At 46.6% G+C, this 24,742-nt stretch overlaps 1 protein-coding gene across 3 annotated transcripts in view; it reads left to right on the top strand.

Moving 5' to 3' along the window:
• The window catches only part of RAB6A (RAB6A, member RAS oncogene family), a 530,104-nt gene that overhangs the window by 387,588 nt on the left and 117,774 nt on the right, over window positions 1-24,742 (top strand). For 2 of the 3 annotated variants that reach the window (XM_069640126.1, XM_069640125.1), the window contains exon 4: window positions 24,155-24,260. In XM_069640126.1, the coding sequence (XP_069496227.1) occupies window positions 24,155-24,260 (106 nt within the window). Of the gene's footprint in view, window positions 1-24,154; window positions 24,261-24,347; window positions 24,454-24,742 lie in introns of all 3 variants that reach the window. The other variant, XM_069640124.1, reaches the window with a different exon arrangement.

The raw sequence follows: 24,742 nt of genomic DNA, 5'->3' as shown, positions 1-24,742 counted from the left end.
TCTCTGGGGGACATTAATGCCTCCACCCAATCTTCAGGTACCAGGGGACCTACATCCCTTTCCCACTTTGCCTTGAGCCCATCGAGCTGCGCAGCCCCAAACGAGTTAAGGGCCTGATGAAGAGTGGAGGTGACCTTAGAAGAGATGCGGTGCGGGAGAATATTGGTCTCCATGGGAGAGCAGGGGGGTATGATTGTCGTGTCAGGGAATTGGGTGTGGATGGCATGGGACAGTTGCGCATGCCGAAACCGGTCCAGGGGTGCCAGGTCGAATTGTTCTCGCAAGGTCTCAAAACTCAGGAGGCGACCCCCTTGTATCACCTGTGCTAGTGTGTGTATTCCTTTTGCTTGCCAGTGGCCAAAGGAGCCCATTTTCACTAGTTCCGGGAGGAGTGCATTGTGCCATATGGGTTGTCAGTGTTGGCTGTCCTTTCCAGCCGATTAGTTTGTGCGTCCCGCCAGGCACGACGGATGTGGTGGGTCATTTTGGGCAGCGCCGGGAGTTGATCGTGGGTGGCGTAGAGGATTTGCAGCGGTGTTAGCGGGACCATGGTCTCCAGTTCTATACGGGTGTGTGGTAGTGTGGGGTCCGCGTGCATCCATTCATTCACTACTCCTATCTGTGTGGCCAGGTAATAGGTGCGTATGCAGGGTAAACCAATGCCCCCATCCCACACCGATCTCTGGAGCGTATCAAGGGCGATCCTGGATTGTTTCCCACCCCATAGCAGTGTGTGCAGGTTCTTGTCAATGAGTGCGAAGGTTTCACGGGGGATGGGGAGCGGGGCATTCTGGAGAACGTACAATAGTCTGGGGAGGGTCATCATTTTGAATAGCGCAGCTCGGCCCATTAGCGATAGGGGAAGTGATTGCCAATGGGGGGTGTCTCTGTTGAACCGCTCAATTACAGGTTGTAGATTAAGTCGGAGGAACCCATCGAGCGTCGGGTCAAGCCGTATACCCAGGTATTTAAAATATGATAGAGACATGGTATGGGCAGGTCTCCGGGATCGCAGACTCGCCACCCTGAATCGGGAAGAATATGGTCTTGGCATCATTAACCTTTAGGCCTGCAAAGTACTGATATTCCCTGAGAATGAGGGAGACAGCCGGGCACGAGATACTCTGGTTACTGAGGTATAGGAGCAGGTCATCCGCATAGAGCGAAAGGCGGTCTTCACCCCCACCCGGCCAAACAAAACCAGTCCAGGTGGTATTAGCTCTAAGCTCAATCGCTAGTGGTTCGATGGCCAGGAGGAAGAGGAGTGGGGAAAGTGGGCATCCCTGTCTCATGCCCGACCCAAGGGAAATGTTTTGGAGGACCTGCCGTTCACCCTCACTGTGGCCTCCGTGGATGCATATAGGAGTTTTACCCATGATATAAATTTCTGCCCCAGATTCATCCTAGCCATGATCTCCCACAGGGCATCCCACCCCACAGAGTCGAATGCCTTTTCAAAGTCCACCGCCAGGAGGGCCAGTGGGGCTGGAATTTCCTTTGCCCTGGACAGCGCCAATTGGACTCTTCGTAAGTTCATTCGAGTTGATTTATTAGGCATGAAACCACATTGGTCTGGGTGGACGAGGGTCTCAATCACCTGCAGTAGTTGGTTAGCTAGTGTTCTGGCGAGGACCTTTGCTTCGCATTAATCAGGGATATTGGACGATAGGAGGCGCATTCCTCTGGGGGTTTTCCGGGCTTGTGTATGACAACTATGCATGCCTTCCTGAGGTCTGGGGGGAGCGCTCCCAGTTCTTTGCTGCGTAGGAACATGCGATGCATATGGGTAGGTAACATGCCACCGAGGTATTTCCATGTGTCTGTCGGGAACCCATTGGGGCCCGGGGTTTTCCCGGGTTGGAGTTGTGCTAGCGCCTCTTGCACCTCGGTGTCAGTGATATCAGCATTCAGGAGATCTGATTGGTGCTGTGGAAGTATTGGGAGCTCGATTTGGTAGAGGTAGCGTGAGGGTTCAATTGGTGGATTCCTAGTGGGTGGGGTATAGAGGTTTTTGTAGTAGGTTGCGAATGCCTCGACAATATCAGTCTCAACAGTGTTCCATCTGGAGATCTGATTGCCCTTACGTGTCTTCTGCTTAGCTCGCGTCTCTCCAACTAGGCCAAAGTCTTGTTAGCCTTGTCGCCCCGTTCGTATATTTGGCTCCGGACTAATTGGTGGGCGATTCGTGCGTTGCTGAGGGCGTCTTGCGCCGTGAGCATCGGCTCCTTTGCTTCTTGGGTGTTGTGTATTAGGATTTGTCGTTCACACTCCAAGACGCATGCTTCTGCTTCTCTGACCTTCTGGACTTGGCGTTGTTGGTAGGCGGAAACCGCAGAGATAGCCTCCCCTCGGAGGACTGTTTTGTACGCCTCCCAGATCGAAATCGGGCAGTCCACGGAGCCTTCATTGAGTTCGAAATATTCTGTTGTCTTCCTTTCCAGCTCGTCAGCAATTTCAGGAAGACGGAGATGGTATGCGTTGAGGCGCCAGTTACGATCCGGGCGGCGTCAGGAGTTTTTAAACGTTAGGAGCGGGGAGTGGGCTGAAATTCCTCTTGTGGGGAATTCAGCGTCGAGAAGCCTATGGGTCATATTGCGGGGGATGAAGGCGTAATCAATCCTGGAGAACGATTTGTGGACACCCGAATAGAAGGAAAACCCTGCCTCGTCTCCATGGAGTGAGCGCCATGTGTCCGACAATCCCATGGCCTCGGCGAACGCGGCGAGCGGTGTGGAGGTGGGGCGAGTTCCAGATCTCCTATGGGTTCTATCGACTGCAATATTCATGACTTCATTAAAGTCCCCTCCAAGCACCCACGTATCAGCCTCTTCTTCCAGGAGCAAGCTCTGTAGTTCGAAAAGTAGTTCTTTCGTCAGCGTGTGGGGGGGGGGGGCATAGATCACTGCCAGGCCCCACTTCTCGCCCCAGATGTCTGCTAGCAACAGTACATAGCGGCCCCGGGGGTCCGCTCTGATCTTCCTAACCTGGAGAGGGACTCTCTTGTGAACGAGTATCATCGTGCCCCTAGCATCTTTTCGTGAATCCGGCATGGTAAACAATCGAGTAGTTGGATCTTTTGAAAAAGTTAGTGTTTGTGCCTATCAAGTGTGTTTCATTTAAGAGGGCAATGTCCGTCGAGTGTCGGTTTAGGTACTGGAGCACCAGTCTCCGTTTTATGCTGGAGCCAAGGCCGTTGACGTTCCATGACAGTATTGTCACCTTGCTGGAGTTCATCCTGTCTGCGTGAGTCCTCTTGTTGGGATGTCTGGGAGGATTAGTGGCAGTTGTGCCTTTCTTGGGAGCATATGTCGGTTTCTTCTCAGAGGAGACATCTAGGGGTTGCCTCGCATTGAAGTGCCTGACTGGCAGACAGTTGCATCCACGGTCCTGGCCAAAAACAGTGTTCGTTTACATTGCCTGTACTTGTCGGTTTCCGGCCCTCTTGTCTCGTGATTCTGTTTCCTTGAGTCCCCAAAACTCCCCCACCCCGTACTCCCCAATCCCCCCCCCCAACCCAACTGGGAGCACCTGTCGCCCAAACATTGAACTTATAACTTGGTGAACTGCCTCGGGATAACCCTGAGTGTGATAGTGCCCACGCCGCATCAGGGCGGCGGCCGCTAGTTGAGCGCTCCCATGTTATTACGTTGCAGATTAGTCCGCCCGTTGCGTGGTCCTTACCCCTTTTCGGTGAGGGTCCCCGTCACATCGTTGTCTGCGTTGTTGGGGGATTGAGGGGGCAAGGGTCGATCGGACCGGGGCCTCTGTGTGGGCGGTCCCGGTGGAGTGCGCCTCGCTCTGGAATCCGTGAGAACTTGGGTTTCCAGCCAGTACCATGCATCTTTGGGTGTGTAGAACAGATTAGTGGTGCCCTCATAGTGGACTTTAAGCGATGCCGGGAAGAATAAAGCGTATTTGATAGAGAGCGAGTGAAGTTTCTTCTTGACCGAGTCAAAGGATTGGCTGGCCTTCTGGACGTCCTTAATGTAGTTGGGGTAGAACCCGATCCTGTAGCCGTTATGTTATCGGGCCGGAGGCCCTTGCCATTTATAGGATCGCATCTCGATTATTCTGGGCGGGGCGCCCTGAGTTGGTGGACTGGTGGGGGCTCTATGCGCCCTTTCTATAGAGAAGAATTTGGACAGTTTTTTGGGGGCGAAGATATGAGCCAGCCAGTCCTCAAGAAAGAGTTCAGCGCTAGGGCCTTCCTCCCTCTCCGGTATTTCAAGGATCCTGATGTTATTGCGCCGCGCCCTCCCCTCACTGTCCTCCGCACGGTATTCCAGTTGGGCTACTTTCTGAGTGGTCGCGGTAAGTTGTTGCTCTAAACGGTGCACTGTCTCTTCTGTGTTTGAAATTCTCTGTTCCGCCTCACCAACCCTGGCCGATAGATTGCGGAGGTCTTGGCGTATAAGGGACACCTCTGTGGATAGGCCTCACATTTTGAGTTCCAGTGATGTTCTCGAGTCCCCAATCGCTTTCATGAGGTCTGTCAGAGAGATTGGGGGGTCATGGGGCTCTTCGCTGGCTCCTTCCTCTTCTGGAGTCAGTCCCCTGGCAGGGGGGGGGGGGGGCACCATGTTGTGTAGAAGTCCATTTTACTTTGAAGGGTTTGCCTTTTAGATTTTTCTTTCCCCATGTCGCAGGTGGCGTGTCGGTATGGCAGCAGGCCCGAGTATTCCACGTTGTCGGGCAAGTAGGATGGATGAGGCCTGGAGGGGCCCTGCGTGGGTCAGCTGGTTACGTCGCGGCAATACGGAGCGCCCACGGTGTGTCCACGCAAGGGCGGCGTCTAAGACAGTGAAGCGTGTTCCTCCAGAGTGTGGCCCCCTCCTTCAGGGCTGCTAGGTGCTTGGGGTGATGCCGTATTAGTAAGGGAGAGCTCACCCCCGCAGTAGTGGTGCCCTGTAGGAGCTGTTCTGCGGGTTGTCCCCCACCGCAGTCCAAGTGTGGTGAGGCCTTGCTTAGGGAGGGGGGGAAGAAAACAGTCTTTCAAGGAAGTGCGGGATCGTGCCGCTGTGTTGTTCCCTGGCGTAGCACTAGCAAGTACCTATCTCCGTCCCTTGCAGTCCCGTTCATGGGCTTCACGGGCCCTGTCGCCGGTCCAGGTGTAGGGAGGGGAAACAGGGCAAGCTCCCAGCCCCCCCCACACACACACTCCTACCTCGCTGTAGCTGGGTCGTTTGCCCTCGTGTTGTCCACCAGCAGGGGAGCGCCGCACTTGATCTTCCTAGTCGTGCCGCGACTCGACCCTGGGCGATGCAGTCTCGCTGACGGGGGAGGGGAAGGTGAGATTACTGGGAGAAGGTTGGCAGCGTGGGCCCGGGCCTGGGGCCAGCGCTCTGGGTAGCTCGCGGGTCTGTGCGTGGGGAACGGTGGAGCGTTTCCCTCGTGGTCCTCTGCAAGTTCAGGAAGGAGAGAGGGGGCTCCTCAAGGGCATTGCACCGCCAGGGGCGAGGGGGATGCGGTGTATCGACGGCAGCAGCCATTCCTATCCCGGCGCCCTGCGGTGTCTCCACGATCAGGCAGGAGGGAGGGACCACAGTTGTGACTCCGACGGTGCCGGTGGAGCGCCACAGGGGTTTCCTCCTGTCGGTCTGCCGGCGTTTCTCCGGTGCGTCCCTTTGCCCGGGCTCTTCGATGTCGGAGTGTCTTGGAGGGGGAGGGGTGGGCGGTCGCTTCCGCTCACGCTAGACTGGCCGCGGTTCACCCGCTAGTACTGGAGTCGTCCGATTCGTCCCCAAAATGCAGCGACGGCTGCACAAGTGTGTCCGCCGCTGCTCGTGAGCAGATGGGGTAATTTCATACCGCAGAAAGGGGTTATATTTTAGGATAAATGCAGCGGCCGCCGGGAGCTGAAATGTTTAGGTCCGCATGCGTCGCGCGCGCATGTGCAGTCTCATCTATAGTCCTTTTGAACTTACTCTGTCCATCTGTTAAAACAGACAATTGTAGGTTGGTATTGTTTCAGTAAAGGAATATCGCCATATTGTTTGCATCCATACACTTTGGATCAGTTCAACCTTACACGCCACAGTTACTTAATTTGGTTGGGCAGACAATTTTAAGGATGCTTCTCTATTTGGTCTTGGCCACTCTGACCTATCTGGCAGCACTTTCATTAAGCTGGACTACTTTTACTTGTATGCACTGCTTGCTCATTCAAACCCTCCCTTGGTTTTGTTTGTTTAAAGGGGCCTTACTGCTAGCACCTGAAGTGAGCTATATCAGGAGGATAACCAGGCGGGCCTGAGTTGTGCTGGACCTTTCCACCCGCATCCTCTCCTTACCCCTTCATAAATTCAAGATGGTTATGCCAGCTTTTATAGCAGAGACATTGTGCGAGGGAGACTGGATGTGCTCCCTGGATCTGAAGGAAGCGTACCTACATGTGCCGATTTGGCAGCCCCATTATTCTTTCCCTAGGTTTCAGAATGATGGGCTACCATTTTTAATACATGGTCCTCCCTTTTGGGCTAAATTCGTCCCCCAGTGTCTTTACCAGGCTCATGAATATGGTGGCTGCCCTCCTCAGAGGGCAGGGCCTCCACAGCTACCCATACCTCGACTTGCTCGTCGGGGCTACATCTCCGGAAGCGGTTCACCACTCTTCCCGTGCCCTTATGAACACACTGCTCGAACTGGGCTTATCGCTTAATCTCAAGAAGTCGCAGCTGCAGCCAACGCAGACTGACATTCTTAGGCCTCATCTGGGACACGTGCTCCGAGAAGGTATTTCTGTCGGAGGACAATATCTCGGCAATCAAGAGGGCCACCACCCACTTCTTCAGCAGAGAAGTTACCTCAGCATGGTGGTACCAGCATCTCCTGGGTCTCTTGGCAGCGGTCTTATTAGCCGTCCCACACGAGATTAAGGATGAGGAGGACTCAGCTGCACTTCGCAGGCCTCATGGAACCAGGAGCGGGGCTCTCAATTTGAGATGATCAACGTTCCTCCATCCCTCCACCCGGACCTAACATGATAGTCCAGGGACTGCAACCTACGGACGGGCAAGCTCGAGGGCTGGGGAAACCGGGAACTGGACAAAGAGTACATTAGTCACTATGATGAGTAACTTATCATTTATCTGGGAGATAGTTTGCAGTTATAGCGTACTTAGTGTCAAGGTTGGTTTTGTGGACTAATTGAATGTCGGTGTGAAGTTGGAATTAGTGTATTTGTGATCAGCTTCTGGATGCATATAAACATTTGGCCACAGGGCTTGATGATTTTTGAGGTGTCCCCACCTTTCAGATCGCTTTTTTGAGGGGAAATTACTCTTCTGAACCTGTCTCAATGTGTTTCTAGAAATTTTAGCCATTGAGCACCGCACTCCGAATTCCATGAATCATGTGCATTCTGAAAGACTTCAGGGTCACCGCTAGGTCTAGTAGGGTAAGTGCAGCATTCTCCCTAATGTACAGGCTTTTAAGTATGTCTTTGCTAGCCAGTATGGCAGTACTTTTGAAGCTGTGGTTGAGACACACCTGATAGCTAGTCATGGAAGAGGTGCCACAATCACCCAATGTTCTTCAAATTGCGAGTTAGGTATTTTGCTGCTATCCTTCTTTTGAAATATTAGAGCATGTGCCTGTAAATAGCCAATGTCTTGGCATCATTAAATGTTTTCAGTAGTGGTCAAATAATATTTCTTATTGGCATGGGTCTAGAACCAGAGGGGGACGTTGCATTGAACAGCGTTATCAACCTTATGCAGGACTGGGGGAGAGATGTACTCTTTGATTAGAAAGGTTGGGCATGGGCATTCAATGAGTCATGGGATTTAATTTTTTGTTCTGTCTTAATGTCTGATTCAGATAGTGGCCGAAGGGCAGTGAGTGAAAGGGGACAGTTACTGGGAAGGTTTGGGGAAGTGCGCAAACCCTCTTTGTCACTGAAAGATTCTTTTCTGGTAATGTAAACTTCCCTATAGTTTGAGAGAGAGATTTTATTATAGGTTTGGCTAATAAGAGTTTGTTCTTTTGACATGGAAAATAATCTGTTTTTGTTTTCAGTACTTAAGATCCTATTGGTATAAAAGTGGTGTTTGTTCCTCTTAAAAGCCTGTCTGTAAGATCACCCATGTGTAAGGCATGCCATTTTGTCCTCTGGAGTACGGTAGGTTCTCTACCCCTATTGATTCCTTCTTTCTCTTTAAATATTGGTCAGTTTTATGCTGTCATTTTCATTATCTTCCTGTTATGCAGTTTTCAGTTCTCGAGACTGACTAAAGTATGTGATCAGGTCTCTTGGGAGTGTGTGGTGGGGATTCGCAAATGACTGAAAAATATTCTTGTTCGCTAATTGGTGGGGTGTCCGTAAGGACTTTGTGTTCTGCGCCTCTTGTTTTGTCTATTAGTGGGAAGGATTATTTTCCCCAACAGTAGGCCGTGATCAGTCCAGAATTATACTGGAAAGGTAATTTGCAGGTTCCAAATATACCACCTAGTGTGCTCATGATTTTGTGAGATTTGTGTACACTTGGGAAAGAAGCACAAGGCCTCCAGCTATAGACATATAGAGGGGGAAGGAGGCACTACACTCTTAATTATAGATGCTTCAAAGTTTTAAATAATTAAATTCAGAAAATAAGGGTAAATTTAAACAGGATCTTCAGGTGCACTGTGGCAAATATCACGGGGCCACTCGGGACTATAAAGAGAACAGAGAAAAGAAAGACATGTATTGCTACCTGTCTGCCCACAGTGCACTCCAATGGGAGAAAGAAAAACCCCCAGTCTATTAGTATAGTAAGTAGTAAGCGTAGGTTGTCTAATTCACATAATTCGAAAACACTCAATGTATACTTTCAATATTATCAAGCAAAAAAACATTCAAAGAGAAGCATAAGTTTGAAAAGGAAAAACAACCTTTTACTTGTATTTTTTTAGGATTCAAGAATAGAAGTAAACAATACTCTGTATAGATATATTTAGGACAGAAGTAACTTATAATTTATGTAACACAGCAAATACACCACTTGTGTTGCCAAGAACAGTACACTGTCAAAGTTCAGAAAGACAATTCTTCCTTATAGGAACAACATAAATCACAGTGCAACTTTTTCTTAGGCTGATTATTTGTGTAGGGTCCTGTTATCTTCCAGGGCGCTGTTTTTCAGTCCATCAGTGTGAGCTCAAAAACATAACCGATTGAGGTTTGCCAATCCCAAATAGTACCAAGTCTGTGTATAATTTGATGCCAACGCATTTCGGACTATCAATCAGTCCATCTTCAGGGCAGATGATACCATTGGTTCCAGAACATAGGTTCATTCGTACATTCTAAACCTAGGGCGGAATATAAAGGGGGACCCACCATTAGGGTTATAATCAATCAAACTTTTTAAAGTGTTGTTAACCCACCTCGAGAGTTCTGTTGGTGGGATCTGTAATCCCAAGTTTAATAGCAGACCCTGCTGTTAAACGGTGACACAGCATCCGTCTCCTAGAGGGTGCCTTGATCTCACTCCTAACTGTGATCCAATCAGGAGCAGTCACTTCTAAAAAAAAAAAAAAGGGCGAACATAAATCGAATTAAGTATCTTTGAGTGTAATAGTATTAACTAACAGTAACTTGTGGATTAGTATAATCAACCTAGTGGTATTCCTGCATGTACTTTCAGCATATCATTAAGTGCGCCCTTCCCACTTGCTAATTATGTTAAGGAGAAATCTGTTTGTCATCCCATTATGCAATGTCAATCTCATCTGATAAACTGAAATGGGCGAGGTGTGCAGTCAAAAGCACCAAAGAACAATAAATAATGGACATACTTCTTCATCAATCCTACAGGTAAACTCTGTAAATATAACCCTGCTATGAGTCTCTTATTACTAAGTTTCTACCCATGATAATCTGGCGGTCCTACTTCCCTGCAAGAGGATCAAATCTTACCCATTCATAAACGTAAGGTGTCACGAACAAAGCTCCTAGCGTCCGTCGTGGGAGTAAATGTCCTCTCCCCGGACTCTGAGCTTTTTATGTAGTTAAGAAGCCATAATGGTCATGCGCAATGTGTGTAGTGCCGCGGTGTATAGCCAGCAACTACTCGCTAGCGCATGAGCGTAGCTGGTCGCATAGAAAATCTCAAAAAGAATCTAAGTAACGCATGCGCGGGCTGAGCAGGGACAACGTGTCACGCTGGCCACTGCTCTCCTACGCATGCATGTTATGTGATAGCTCGGGCAATAGACCCACATTTCTTTACAGTCGGCGAGTTCAGTCTCATGTTAACATCAACTGCACATGTGCGAGGGAGAACCCCTACGCGTACGTCTCTTGCACATGTGCGGTCACTGTTGGTTCGATCTAAGGCAGTGTCTCATCACAAGGAGGACTCTGCATTTAAGTAAATGGGTCCAATGTCAGAAAGAACATGGCTAATGTAGTGATCTAGCGGTAAGGCTGACAACTAGTATATACCTTATCCAAAATATGTTAAATCTGCAAATGCTGTTGGGCACACTGACGGAGAACAATCCCTATTTCGGTGGTCAACATATTCGAGTATGTCGCAGTCCAGCTGAGTGGGGATAACGCAGCACTAGTCTGCTCGGGTCCCCATGTCTGACAGGCTACGATATTTATGTGGTGAAACCAATGGTAGGTACCTTTTATAGGATGAAAGTTCAAATGGATGTGCTAGTAATGTGCCAACCTGCCGTCAAGTAGATTGAAGAAAAAAAGGAAAAAAGTGAAGAAGTACTCCACAATCCCAATAGACGTTCACATTCTAAGACATAATTATATGAGGCCAAAACGTGTTGGGTCCTCCTGTATCCTATGTATCAAATTCTTGCGCCTTTTTGATTACATCAGTCGTCATACTCTACAATTTGAGTGCATTTTAGACATAACACAGAAGATCAAAATCCACATTCATCCCTCTAGGGCTGAGAAAGTCTAGTGAATCAATCGACCACATTTCCCTTTGTTGAAGAATTCTTACTGTGTCACCTCCTCTAGGGTTAGGTTTGATTTGTTCCAATATTACACATTTCATTTGCGCTATTGAATGTCTAGCTTCTAGGAAATGCATAGTTACCGGTGAATTTAGATTCTCTGTTCTGATGTTTGACTTGTGCTCCGACCATCGTATTTTCGCTTTTCTGGTGGTCATGCCTACATAAAACATGCCACAAGGACATTTCAGTCCATAAATTACATTCGATGAATCACATGTACATGAGTGTTTTAAGGCGATGGTTTTTCCTGTGTCGGGGTGTCTAATGGTATTGCCTTTTATGATATTACTACAGTGCTAGCAATTTAAGCATGGGACTGTTCCTTTGTAGGTTGGTGTAGAGGTTCCTGTGGTGCCAATGTCTGCTCTCACCAGACTGCTCCGTAGTGATTTGTTGTTCCTATAGACGATTGTCGGGGGGTCAGGAAAAAGCTGTTGAAGTTTTGGGTCCATCCGTAGCATGTGCCAGTGTTTATGAATTCTTTTGATCCTTTTACTCTGCATTGAGTGTGTTGTTACGTACACTAGTTTCGAAGGGATTGTGTCCTCCGACGTATTCCTTATCTTTGCTAGATCATCTCCCAGCTTGCTGGCCTCTGAAATATTTTTCAGTAGAGGGCGCTGCGCTTCGACGTCCCTCGAGCTGACGTCCCTCGACAGCCTCTGTATCGGGACCGACGTCATCACCCGTATAAATAGACTCGCGCAGCGTCCGTTGCTCAGTTCTGTTTTTCCACGCTTCGTGGGGCCTCGCAATATCGTTGCTCAGTTCTTCAGTCAAATATACTTGATTATTCCTCGTGAATACCGACTCGTACTCGATGGCTTCCTCATCCGAACCGACGACTCCACGGTCCGGCTTCAAAAAATGTCGAGACTGTGGAAAGAAAATGTCGTTGACGGATCCTCACAGGATCTGTTTGTGGTGCCTGGGAGTCGAGCACCATTGTTCGGAGTGGGAGGACTGCATGTCCATGACGGCGAAAGCCTTGAAGGAGCGTAAGGGGAAGCTCGAGAGAGGTAAGGCAGTTAAAACTTCTTCGAAAGTTTCCTCGGCGGAGTCGAGACATTCGTCTCCTCGCCATCACAAAAGACATTCTCGTTCTAGGTCTCGAAGCAGTTCCCATCACTCTTCGAGATCTAAGCATTCAAAAAAGAGACGTCGAAGATCCCCTTCCTCGTCTTCTTCTGTTTCCCCGAAAAGGGTCTCTGCCCCACAACATCTCAGGCTGAGTGGGAGGAATTCAGGAAAAAGATGCTTAGCGTCTTCGAGAAAGCGGCCTCGACCCCCTCGAAGACTGCGGAGTGTGATAACCTGGGTGAAAGACCTGAAAAATCAAAACGCCGCGGGTCGCAGCACCCGGCGAAAGATGCCACTTGAGCGTCTCAAATCCTCGAGTAAAGGCAAAGTCGCGTCTTCGACACCGTCGTCGAAGATCCCTTTGACGCATAGATCAGCGTTTTTGACGCCGTTATCGAAGGGTTCTTCGACGCATAGGTCAGTCCAGTCGACGCCGTCTTCGACGCCGAGAAAGGACAAGCGCATGGCCATCTCAAAGCCAGTGGCCATACCCAGAGCCTCGATCACGAGAATGTCGTCGACAACCTAGAGTAGAATTCCGATACTCGAGTTCATCGAGGCCTCTACCACCTTTCTCGACGCCTTTTTCGATGGCTTTGAAGCCTTTAACGTCCGCGTCGACGACATCGATGTTTTCTCAGCCAATCATGGCGCATTTGGCCCCTTCTGCTCTGGAAATGGGATTTATACCATTTTCAAGACCTGATCACTTATCTATTTATGAAGAATGGGAGGATTCGGATCAGGAAAGACCTTTTGAGTTGCAGGGATCTCCAACTCCTGTACCAGAGGAATTTACCTCTGAGGAAGGCAGGTTGAAAGACCTCCAAGAATCCTTACAGGAAGCAAGTTGGTTGGACACTTCCCCAGAAGTGGAATTTGCCAGACCAGACTCAGGGGAAAATGCTGAAACCCCTTATAGAACCTTGATGGCAAGGATAATAGAGTTTATGGGGGTGGTCCACACCCTCACCTGCTTTTCAGCAAGATGACCTCCGACATCTTGGTCAGAGGTCCACAGGAGGATCCTGTGGTGCCATTTCATGCGGCATTACAAAGGAGAATATTGGCAAACTGGGAAACACCTGAGGTAATACCGGCGGTTAACAAAAAATTATCAGCTAAATATAGGGTGTCTCTGCTGACCCTGAATATTTATCCAAACACCCAACTCCGGAGAGTCTGGTTGTTCAGGCAGCTACTTCATAAGGTAGTAAATCTGCTTACCCTCCTGTTCCACAGGACAGGGATGATGAGAGATATGACTCTATGGCCAAAAAAGTATTTTCTGCATGTAGCATGGCGTTGAAATCCATCAATGCTACTTGTACGCTCGCAAGGTTCAGCCACACACTTTGGGAGTGTGCTTCTACAGCGGCTGACTGCCTCCCGGAGGGAGAAGAAAGGGAAGCGTTCCTAAACATCATCAAGGATGGTAAAGACGCTATGTGCGAATCCCTTCAAAATGGCATCAATTCTGCTGACCGCATCAGCAGGGCCATGGTGGCAAGTACAACAACCAGGAGATTTGCTTGGTTGCGGAAGTCTGGTTTTGCGCCAGATGTGCAATCAGACTCTTGAATATGCCCTTTGACGGCTCTTCGTTGTTTGGTAAGAAGGCGGATGACAGTTTAGAAAAGCTTCAAACATCAAAGGCAGCAGCAAAATCCCTGGGAGCTCGAATCCGTCGGACACCATATCGCCCCTCAGGAACCTCTTGGAGAGGTAAGTCCTTTCGCTTCTATTCTGTATTCGGAAGAGGCAGAGGACAGCCAGTTCAAAGGGGTCAGAAAAAACTCACCCGAGGTGGATGGGTTAAAAATACAAAAGCCGCTGCAGCAGCAGCAGGTGCCTCTTTACCCTCGGCATCTGCATCAGCCGCCTCCAAACCGAGGACTCTCCTCACAAGACACCAGTATGGGGCAGGTTAACTCAACATCTGACGGAATGGCAGGATATTACGTCAGATGCTTGGGCATTGGAGACAGTTGCCCAAGGTTACTGCCTGCCTTTTCTAGGCATCCATCAGAGTCATCCACCGGGTAACAGCTCTCTGAAAGTTCCAGATCTGCTCCTCTTGCAAGAAATTGTAGACCTGCTAGAGAAAGGTGCCATAGAACCGGTACCTGTAGCGGAGAGGAACAAGGGCTGGTACTCTCCCCCCCCCCCCCCTTCTTTCTCATACCGAAGAAAGACTGAGGACTGAGACCTATCTTGGACTTACGAGAATTGAACAAGTTCCTCAGGAAGGACAAGTTCAAGATGGTAACTCTCTCTCAGATCCTTCAGGCCCTCCAGCTCCAGGACTGGCTGGTATCTCTGGACCTCCAGGATGCTTATTTCCATGTGCCAATCCATCTCAAACACAGGAAATACCTGAGGTTCGCAATTGGCGGCTCTCATTATCAATTTCGAGTTCTGCCATTTGGGCTGACCTCCGCCCGAGGGTCTTCACCAAGCTAATGTCGGTAGTGGCTGCAAGTCTAAGGAGGGAAGGGATTCACGTCTACCCCTACCTGGACGATTGGCTGATCAGAGCTGTATCTCCGGAACAAGCTCAGATCCAGCTAGATTATGTCTGCCACTTCCTTCACAAACTGGGCTTCTCCCTCAATTTAAAGAAGTCACAGATGATACCATCACAGAGACTCCAATTCATTGGAGCGGTCCTGGATACTTCCCTGGGAAAAGCCTCGCCACCAGAGGTGAGGGCTCAAGATATTCTGCAGATGGCCACAAGTTTCAAAATGCCCAGCGTCTCCCAGCCTTCGACTTTTTGAGGTTGCTAGGCCTCATGGCATCCTGCATCTTCCTTGTGCCAAAGGCTCGCCTGAGAATGAGATCTCTTCAGTGGGCACTAAGAAATCAGTGGTCGCAATTCTCAGGGAGAATGACAGACCTCCTTCAGGTTCTGGACAAGGTGGCTCGAGACTTTCAGTGGTGGGCCTGCCAGAAAAACATCTTGAAGGGAGAACTGTTTTGGCAACCATGGCCGGAGATGACCATAGTCACAGATGCCTCACTCACAGGGTGGGGAGCCCATACCAACGACTTGACCATCAGCGATAGTTGGTCTCCATCGGAGTCCAGACTACATATCAACCTGTTAGAGCTGAGAGCAATCAGACTAGCGCTGAAGGCTTTTCTGCCATCTGTACAGGGGGAAAAATGTCCTGATAATGACGAACAACACAGTGGCCATGCACTACCTCAACAAAAGAGGCGTAGGATCACTGCCACTGTGCAGAGAGGCATTGCAGCTCTGGTTTTGGGCAATTCAAGAAGGAATCTCTCTATCAGCAGTTCACCTAGCCGGAGGGAAGAACTTGACGGCGGATGCTCTGAGCAGGCAGGGCACAGTCTCCCACGAGTGGGAACTAGCTCAGGAAGTCCTTCAGGAGATCTTCACCCTTTGGGGAACCTCTCGAGTGGATCTGTTTGCCACCAGTACCAACAGGAAGTGCGATCTGTTTTGTTCAAAGGAATTTCCCCCGAGAGGAGATCTAGGGGACGTGTTCGTAGTGGACTGGGATTTTCCACTCCTGTACGCGTTTCCACCAGTCCCTGTCATTCCTCAAATGATCAGGAGGTTGAGAAGATTCTGGAGGACCATGATCCTAATTGCCCCAGACTGGGCCAGGAGAACGTGGTACCCGGACCTTCTGGACATATCCATCTGCCCTCCAATTCGTCTTCCACTCAAGGAGAATCTTCTCACAGAAGAGAGGTCATGTTCTCCATCCAGACATCCGAACCCTCAACCTTCATGTCTGGCTTCTGAAAGGTTGAGATACAAGGATTGGGACCTCCCTGATGACGTCATGGAAGTGTTACTTTTGGCCAGAAGGCCAGCAACAAAGTCTTTATACTGCTGCCGTTGGAACAAATTTTTCAGCTGGTGTAGAGGAGAGAATATCAACCCCTTTTCATGTGGTACACCAATGGTGTTATCCTTTCTACTCTACTTGGCAAATTCAGGCCTTCATGTTGGCACTATCAAGGGCTATCTCGCAGCGCTATCGATCTTCAAGCGCACTGCAGAGGAGCCATCGTATTTCAAATTGGCCTTAGTAGTACAATTTCTAAAAGGATTAACTAATGTCTATCCTCCAAGACCGTTCCAGGTTCCTTTATGTGACTTAAATTTAGTCTTACATTTCCTGATGGGTACTCCTTTCGAACCACTCCACTCTTGTTTGCTAAGATTTCTCACCCTTAAAACTTTCTTATTAGTGGCTTTAACATCTGCTAGAAGGGTGAGCGAATTACAAGCTCTATCCTGTAAACCCCCCTCATACAATTTTTCATAAAGACAAAGTTGTCCTTCAGGTGAAGCCTAATTTCCTCCCAAATGTGGTTTCTGAATTCCACATAACTCAGAAAATTACCTTACCTTTGTTCTATCCGCCTCCCCATCCGGGGAAAGAGGAAGAAAGGCTATATAGGCTGAACCCAAGGCGGGCTTTAAGCTTTTACATCAGTAGACTTGCTAGGATTAGGCAAGCAGACCAACTGTTCGTAGGTTACTCAGTGCACAAATTGGGACTACCGATAACAAAACAAACCATTTCCAGATGGATTATTTTGGCCATTCTATTACGTTACAAACTAGCAGGGAAAGAGCCTCCTCAAAATCTTAGGGCTCATTCAACCAGGGGTATCGCAGCCTCCTCGGCCCTCCAAAGAGGGGTTCCGGTTCGGGACATATGTGCGGCTGCCACATGGTCGTCCGCACATACCTTCACAAGATTTTACAACCTGGATTCTTCCTCTAGTCAAGAGACTAGATTTGGCAAAGCCGTATTACATTCTGTTCATTCCTAAAAGGAAACGCGGCGTTTTACTTCCACCTCCAATTGCACACCACTGCTATGGGAGTCTATCAAAGATGAGGAATACGTCGGAGGATACAATCCCTTCGAAGAACAGGTTACTTCTTACCTGGTATCGTTCTTTCGATGGGATGTTCCTCTGACGTATTCCTTATCGCCCCTCCCATCCATCCCCGCAGTAATACTTCCCTTGTGGTTGCAGTTTACGCTGCTTCAAGGTCAATAACCAATTCATGTCAAACAACTGTTAACGTCAAAACGGAACTGAGCAACGGATGCTGCGCGATTCGATTTATACGCATGATGAAGTTGGCGCCGATACGGAGGCTGTCGAGGGACATCGGCTCGAGGGACGTCGACGCGCAGCACTCTCTACTGAAAAAAACATTCTGAGGCCAGCAAGCTGGGAGATGATCTATCAAAGATGAGGAATACGTCGGAGGAACATCCCATCGAAAGAACGTTACCAGGTAAGAAGTAACTTGTTCTTCTCTTGATCTTTAAGGGGTTTTGGTGTCTGCAAGGTTTCCTTATTGATGTGCTTCACTTTTTCCTTAACTTCAGAGATCAACGCTCTATTGTATCCCTTTTCAATGAACTTGGTTTCTAAGATAGATGATTGTCTTGAGTATTCAGTATTCTCAGAAATGTTCCTTTTATACCTTAAAAATTGGCTCATTGGTACACTGTCCAGTGTTCTTTGCGGGTGAAAGCTTGTAGCCAAAAGCAAGCTGTTTCTATCAGTTTGTTTTGAGAAATCCGTGTTTCCAGTTGTCCATTTTTCACATAGCTTTCGACATCCAAAAAAGTGTATTTTAGATGCGCTTGTGGATGTTGTGAATTTAATTTGTGGGTTCATATTGTTCATCATATCGAAAAATCGCTGGAGTTCATCACTCGGGCCTGTCCAAATGCCGAAGATGTCATCAATGTATCTTGTGTACATTGCCAGGTGGCGTGACCATATCGGAGATGTTAGCTCATATTCTAAAAAGAACATGAATATGTTGGGGCAGCAGGGGGCCATAGCCGCACCCATGCTGGTTCCCGATATCTGTAGGAAGTAGCGTTCACCAAACTGAAAGATGTTATTCATAAGCACCAGTTTCAATAAAGCCAGGACAAACACCGGTCTGCTTTGCAGTCCCTTGTTCTTAGTAACATCCATTCAACCGCCTCTAGACCAACTTCGTGAGTAATATCGGTGTAAAGGGACGTAACGTCCATATTAAAGAGGATATCACGATTCTCAACAAAACGTATTCCTTGTAATTTTCTCAAAAAGTCTGTTGTGTCTTTCAGGTAAGTATCTGTGTTCTGGATCAATGGTTGTAGTGTTCGATCCAGATATTGTGCAAGAGGTTCCAAGATGCTGTTAGATGCTGCAATAATTGGACGTCCAGGGGGTTTCCATACCCTCTTATGGATCTTGGGTAGGATATAGAGAACTGGTGTAATCAGGTGTTTATTATTTAGAAATCTGCGTGTTTTATCCGAAATCTTTCCCATACTTTCAGCTTCATCCAAGGTTTCTTCAATCAAAGCCATAATCTGGTTAGTGGGGTTAGAGTGCATCTCTTTGTATGTTTCACCGTCTGCCAGTTGTCTTTCAATCTCCTCAATATAATCCCTTTTGTCCATTAAGACAAGTGTCCCCCTTTATCAGCTGGTTTAAAGATTATCTCATGATTGTCCAGTAGTTTCTTGAAGGTTAGTCTTTCCCCCTTAGTAAAATTGCCATATCCGCTGCTTTTAAACTGAAGTTTCTTGAAGTCATTGAGGATGGTTTTTTCAAATGTAGATAAAATATGGTTTTGAACTGGCGGATTGAGTTGACTTAGGACTGCATTCCAAGGGTTCATCAATTTCATTGTTTTCTTGGTCCTCCACGAGATCATCAAAGAATACCTTCAGTTTCATTTTTCTTAATCTGTAGAAATCAATTTTTCTTTCAAGAGTGTGCTATTACTCTGTGGTACAAAGGACAGCCAGTTCCGGAGCAGCTTAAGTTCGCGCCTAGTCAGAGTATAGGATGATATATTGATTACTAGGTCTTTTTCTGGGTCTTCTTCCTCTGTGCGTTTCTTCTTTTGTCCCCTTCTGGTTGGTCCTTTCCTAAAAAAGGTACTCCTTCTGTTGGTAATTCTTCTGTAGTTGTCTCGTCCCGGGAGCCTGTTGGTTGGGCCACATCCGGGGTTACAGTCAGGTCCATTTCTGTACTTGAGGCATCCAAGGTTGTTTTCTGCCTGTGGCGTTGATGGTTTTGGTGTCTGTCCTTGATATGGTTTGTTTGGATAATGTCCACAGTATTCCTGCCATGTATATGCTATATCTAATTAATAGTCAAGTGTGTATCTCCTAAATTTGCGTATTTTCTTGGTCTCTAGTTCCTTTTTGTATTTTTGTAATTTCTGATTGGTGTCATCCAGTACTTCCTTAAGTTGATCTTCCGAATAGCAGAAGAAACCTTGGATGAAGCTGAAAGTAAGGGAAAGATTTCGGATAAAATGCACAGATTTCTAAATAATAAACACCCGATTGCACCAGTTCTCTATATCCTACCCAAGATCCATATGAGGTTATGGAAACCCCCTGGACGTCCAATTATTGCAGCATCTAACAGCTTCTTGGAACCTCTTGCACAATATCTGGATCGAATACTACAACCATTGATTCAGAACATGGATACTTACCTGAGAGACACAAGACTTTTTGAGAAAATTACAAGGAATAAGTTTTGTTGAGAATCGTGATTCTCTTTACTATGGACGTTACGTCCCTTTACACCAATATTACTCACGAAGTTGGTCTTGAGGCGGTTGAATGGATGTTACTAAGAACAAGTGACTGCAAAGCAGACCGGGTGTTTGTCCTGACTTTATTGAAACTGGTGCTTATGAATAACTTCTTTAAGTTTGGTGAACGCTACTTCCTACAGATATCAGGAACCAGCATGGGTGCGGCTATGGCCCCCTGTTACGCCAACATATTCATGTTCTTTCTAGAACATGTGCTAACATCTCCGATATGGTCACGCCACCTGGCAATATACACAAGATACATTGATGACATCTTTGGCATTTGGACAGGCCCGAGCGATGAACTCCAGCGATTTTTTTCCATATGAGGAACAATATGAACTCACAAATTAAATTCACAACATCCACAAGCGAATCTAAAATACACTTTTTGGATGTCGAAATCGATGTGAAAAATGGACAACTGGAAACATGGATTTGCTCCAAAAAAAAACCAATAGAAACAGCTTGCTTTTGGCTACAAGCTTTCACCCGCAAAGAACACTGGACAGTGTACCATTGAGCCAGTTTTTAAGGTATAAAAGGAACATTTCTGAGAATACTGAATACTCAAGACAATCATCTACCTTAGAAACCAAGTTCATTGAAATGGGATACAATAGAGCATTGATCTCTGAAGTTAAGGAAAAAGTGAACCACATCAATAGGGAAACCTTGCTGACACCAAAACCCCTTAAAGATCAAGAGAAACTAGTGTACGTAACACACTCAACGCAGAGTAAAAGGATCAAAAGAATTATTCATAAACACTGGCACATGCTACGGATGGACCCAAAACTTCAACAGCTTTTTCCTGACACCCCGACATTTGCCTATAGGAACAACATATCACTACGGAGCAGTCTGGTGAGAGCAGACATCGGCACCACAGGAACCACTACACCAACCTACAAAGGAACAGTCCCATTCTTAAATTGCCAGCACTGTAGTAATATCATAAAAGGCAATACCATTAGACACCCCCACACAGGAAAAACCATTGTCTTAAAACAATCATGTACATGTGATTCATCAAATGTAATTTATGGACTGAAATGTCCTTGTGGCATGTTTTATGTAGGCATGACCACCAGAAAAGCGAAAATACGATGGTCAGAGCACAAGTCAAACATCAGAACCAAGAATCTAAAGTCACCATTTCCTAGAAGCTAGACATTCAATAGCGCAAATGAAATGTGTAATATTGGAACAAATCAAACCTAACCCTAGAGGAGGTGACACAGTAAGAATTCTTCAACAAAGGGAAATGTGGTGGATTGATTCACTAGACTCTCAGCCCTAGAGGGATGAATGTGGATTTTGATCTTGTGTTATGTCTAAAATGCACTCAAAATGTACCGGAGTATAATATAATGACTGTAATCAAAAAGGCGCAAGAATTTGAGACATAGGATACAGGAGGACCCAACACGTTTTGGCCTCATATAATTATGTCTTAGAATGTGAACGTCTATTGGGATTGTGGAGTACTTCTTCACTTTTTTCCTTTTATTTCTTCAATCTACTTGACAGCAGGTTGGCACATTACTAGCACATCCATTTGAACTTACATCCTATAAGGTACCTACCATTGGTTTCACCACATAAATATCGTAGCCCGGCAGGCATGGGGACCCGAGCAGACTAGTGCTGCGTTATCCCCACTCGGCTGGACTGCGACATACTCGAATATGTTGACCACCGAAATAGGGATTGTTCTCCGTCAGTGTGCCCAACAGCATTTGCAGATTTAACATATTTTGGATAAGGTATATACTAGTTGTCAGCCTTACCGCTAGGTCACTAAATTAGCAGTTTTCTTTCTGACATTGGACCCATTTACTTAAATGCAGAGTCCTCCTTGTGATGAGACACTGCCTTAGAACGGTGACCGCACATGTGCGAGAGACGTACGCGTAGGGGTTCTCCCTCGCACATGCGCAGTTGATGTTAACATGAGACTGAACTCGCCGACTGTAAAGAGATGTGGGTCTATTGCCCGCGCTATCACATAACACGCATGCGTAGGAGAGCAGTGGCCAGCGTGACACGTTGTCCCTGCTCACCCCGCGCATGCGTTACTTAGATTATTTTTCAGATTTTCTATGCGACCAGCTACGCGCATGCGCTAGTGAGTAGTTGCTGGCTTTACACCGCAGCACTACACACATTGCGCATGCACATTGCGCAGAGAGGACATTCACTCCCACGCCGGACGCTAGGAGCTTCGTTCGTGACACCTTACGTTTATGAATGGGTAAGATTTGATCCTCTTGCAGGGAAGTAGGACCGCCAGATTATCATGGGAAGACACTTAGTAATAAGAGACTCATAGCAGGGTTATATTTACAGAGATTACCTGTACGATTGATGAAGAAGTATGTCCATTATTATTCTTTGGTGCTTTTAACTGCACACCTCACCCATTTTAGTTTGAGATGGAGATTACCATTGCATAATGGGATGACAAACAGATTTCTCCTTAACATAATTAGCAAGTGGGAAGGGCGCACTTAATGATATGCTGAAAGTACATGCAGGAATACCACTAGGTTGATTATACTAATCCACAAGTTACTGTTAGTTAATACTATTACACTCAAAGATACTTAATTCGATTTATGTTCGCCCTTTATTAGAAGTGACTGTTCCTGATTGGATCACAGTTAGGAGTGAGATCAAGGCACCCTCTAGGAGACGGATGCTGTGTCACCGTTGAACAGCAGGGTCTGCTATTAAGCTTGGGATTACAGATCCCACCAACAGAAATCTCGAGGTGGGTTAACAACACTTTAACAAGTCTTTAATGAAAACAATATTGTTGATTATAACCCGGTGGGTCCCCCTTTATATTCCGCCCTAGGTTTAGAATGTACGAATGAACCTATGTTCTGGAACCAATGGTATCATCTGCCCTGAAGATGGACTGATTGATAGTCCGAAACGCGTTGGCATCAAATTATACACATAAACTTGGTACTATTTGGGATTGGCAAAACTCAATCAGTTATGTTTTTGAACTCACACTGATGGACAGAAACACAGTGCCCTGGAGGACGACAGGACCCTACACAAATAACCAGCCAAAGAAAAAGAGTTGCACTGTGATTTATGTTGTTCCTATAAGGAAGAATTGTCTTTCTGAACTTTGACAGTGTACTTGGCAACACAAGTGGTGTATTTGCTGTGTTACATAAATTATAAGTTACTTCTGTCCTAAATATATCTATTCAGAGTATTGTTTACTTCTCTTCTTGAATCCTAAAAAATACAAGTAAAAGGTTGTTTTTCCTTTTCAAACGTATGCTTCTCTTTGAATGTGTTTTTTGCTTGATAATATTGAAAGTATACATTGAGTGTTTTCGAATTATGTGATTTAGACAACCTACGCTTACTATAGTAATAGATTGGGGGTTTTTCTTTCTCCCATTGGAGTGCACTGTGGGCAGACAGGTAGCAATACATGTCTTTTTCTTTTCTTTGTTCTCCAGCTATAGACACCCTAGTACTTGTTTATTGATATTGCTATCCAATTATTGGTATAACTGTTTTAAAACGGATCCAGTTATAATTTTGGAGCTCTCTACTCAGTTCAAGATGTTGGTCTATGAACTGAGAGTCGTTGCCTGGTGATATGGAGAATGGTCTGGGATTTAACTTAATGGCTATGTTCAAAAGAAGTGTAATGCTTGTTATTGAAGGGCATTCCTTTCTATATAATTGGTGTTGGGGGGTGGTGACTACTCCATTGCCAAATTTCCTTACCCTGTTTTTACTACTGTATTTATAAGCATCTTTGATTATGTTGTCTTATTGTGGCATTGTTTTTAGAGAATCATATTTCACCTAAGACATGCAGAGTATATCTATTTCGTGTTCTGAAGTCTCCTCCTGAAGGCTCCCCAGGGGTTGTTCAGTGAGTAAAGTTGGCTATTAATACAATACGTAGTGCAATGGGAGCAGAAACCTGCATAAAACGTTTAATAAGGGAGAGACGTTCTACTTGAACCGCTTCAGCATGCTGGGTCCTCATGCAGGTTACTTGCAAAGTTGCCCCCTCAGCCTGAACCAACGTGGTTTTCGGCAGACTCCTGTATGAGTTTTGTGGTCGAAATTGAGTGTCCGCATTGTGATTTACAGATTCTAATTGGGAGTACATTACAGGTAAGTGTTGTTTCCTTAGAGTATTTGGGTCAGGATGTTGATACTTAACACAAAGATGTTCTGTCTCCACATTAGATGTGGCACACCATCTCACTTGACATATTTAGTTAGTAAAGGGCAATGTATTCTATGTAATTAACAATGAGCTTTTATTGTTAAACAGTTTTAATTGTAAATAAATACTTCCCATTAGTATGTAAATGAGGCAATTTAGCATTCTTTTTTTGATGCAAGATGTATTTGGCCTTTGTTAGTACTCTGCCATTATTTTTCCTTTTGTTTTGGTTTGTGCCATTATTTCCCGTCCCACAGATAAGGTTGCAGCTCTGGGACACGGCGGGTCAGGAGCGTTTCCGTAGCCTCATTCCCAGTTACATCCGTGATTCTGCTGCGGCTGTAGTTGTTTACGATATCACAAGTAGGTATAATTCTACTGGGTTTGTTGACCTTGTTTTTTTTTTTCCCCCCCTCTCCTCCTCGCTATTATTTTGACTGACTTTGCTAGGTACGATTGCAATTATGGGACACAGCAGGTCAAGAGCGGTTCAGGAGCTTGATTCCTAGCTACATTCGTGACTCCACTGTTGCAGTTGTTGTTTATGATATCACAAGTGAGTGGAGGGACTTTTTGACTTTTAATTATTACCCTTCTGTAGCTGCATGTTTAATCACTGCCTCATTTGATCTTCCAGAGGGGGGTGGGGATGATGGTGCTTTAATGTGTACAGCCATGTTTGGGAAACAAATGATTTTTGCAAATCGAGTAGTGTAATTATGCACAAAGCTAGATTAAGATGGGACCAGAATGGCATTTCTCATATTTAATTATTTTGTGTTACCATGCTATTGCTGCTTTACTCCAATCTTTTTTTCTGCTATGTCTCATCCCTTTGTACAGAG

The sequence above is a fragment of the Ambystoma mexicanum genome, chromosome 7q (assembly GCF_040938575.1).
Source record: "Ambystoma mexicanum isolate Mex_15411 chromosome 7q, UKY_AmexF1_1, whole genome shotgun sequence".
NCBI lineage: Eukaryota > Metazoa > Chordata > Amphibia > Caudata > Ambystomatidae > Ambystoma > Ambystoma mexicanum.
Note: the sequence above shows the minus strand (reverse complement) of the source record. Positions and strands in the feature narration are given on the sequence as shown.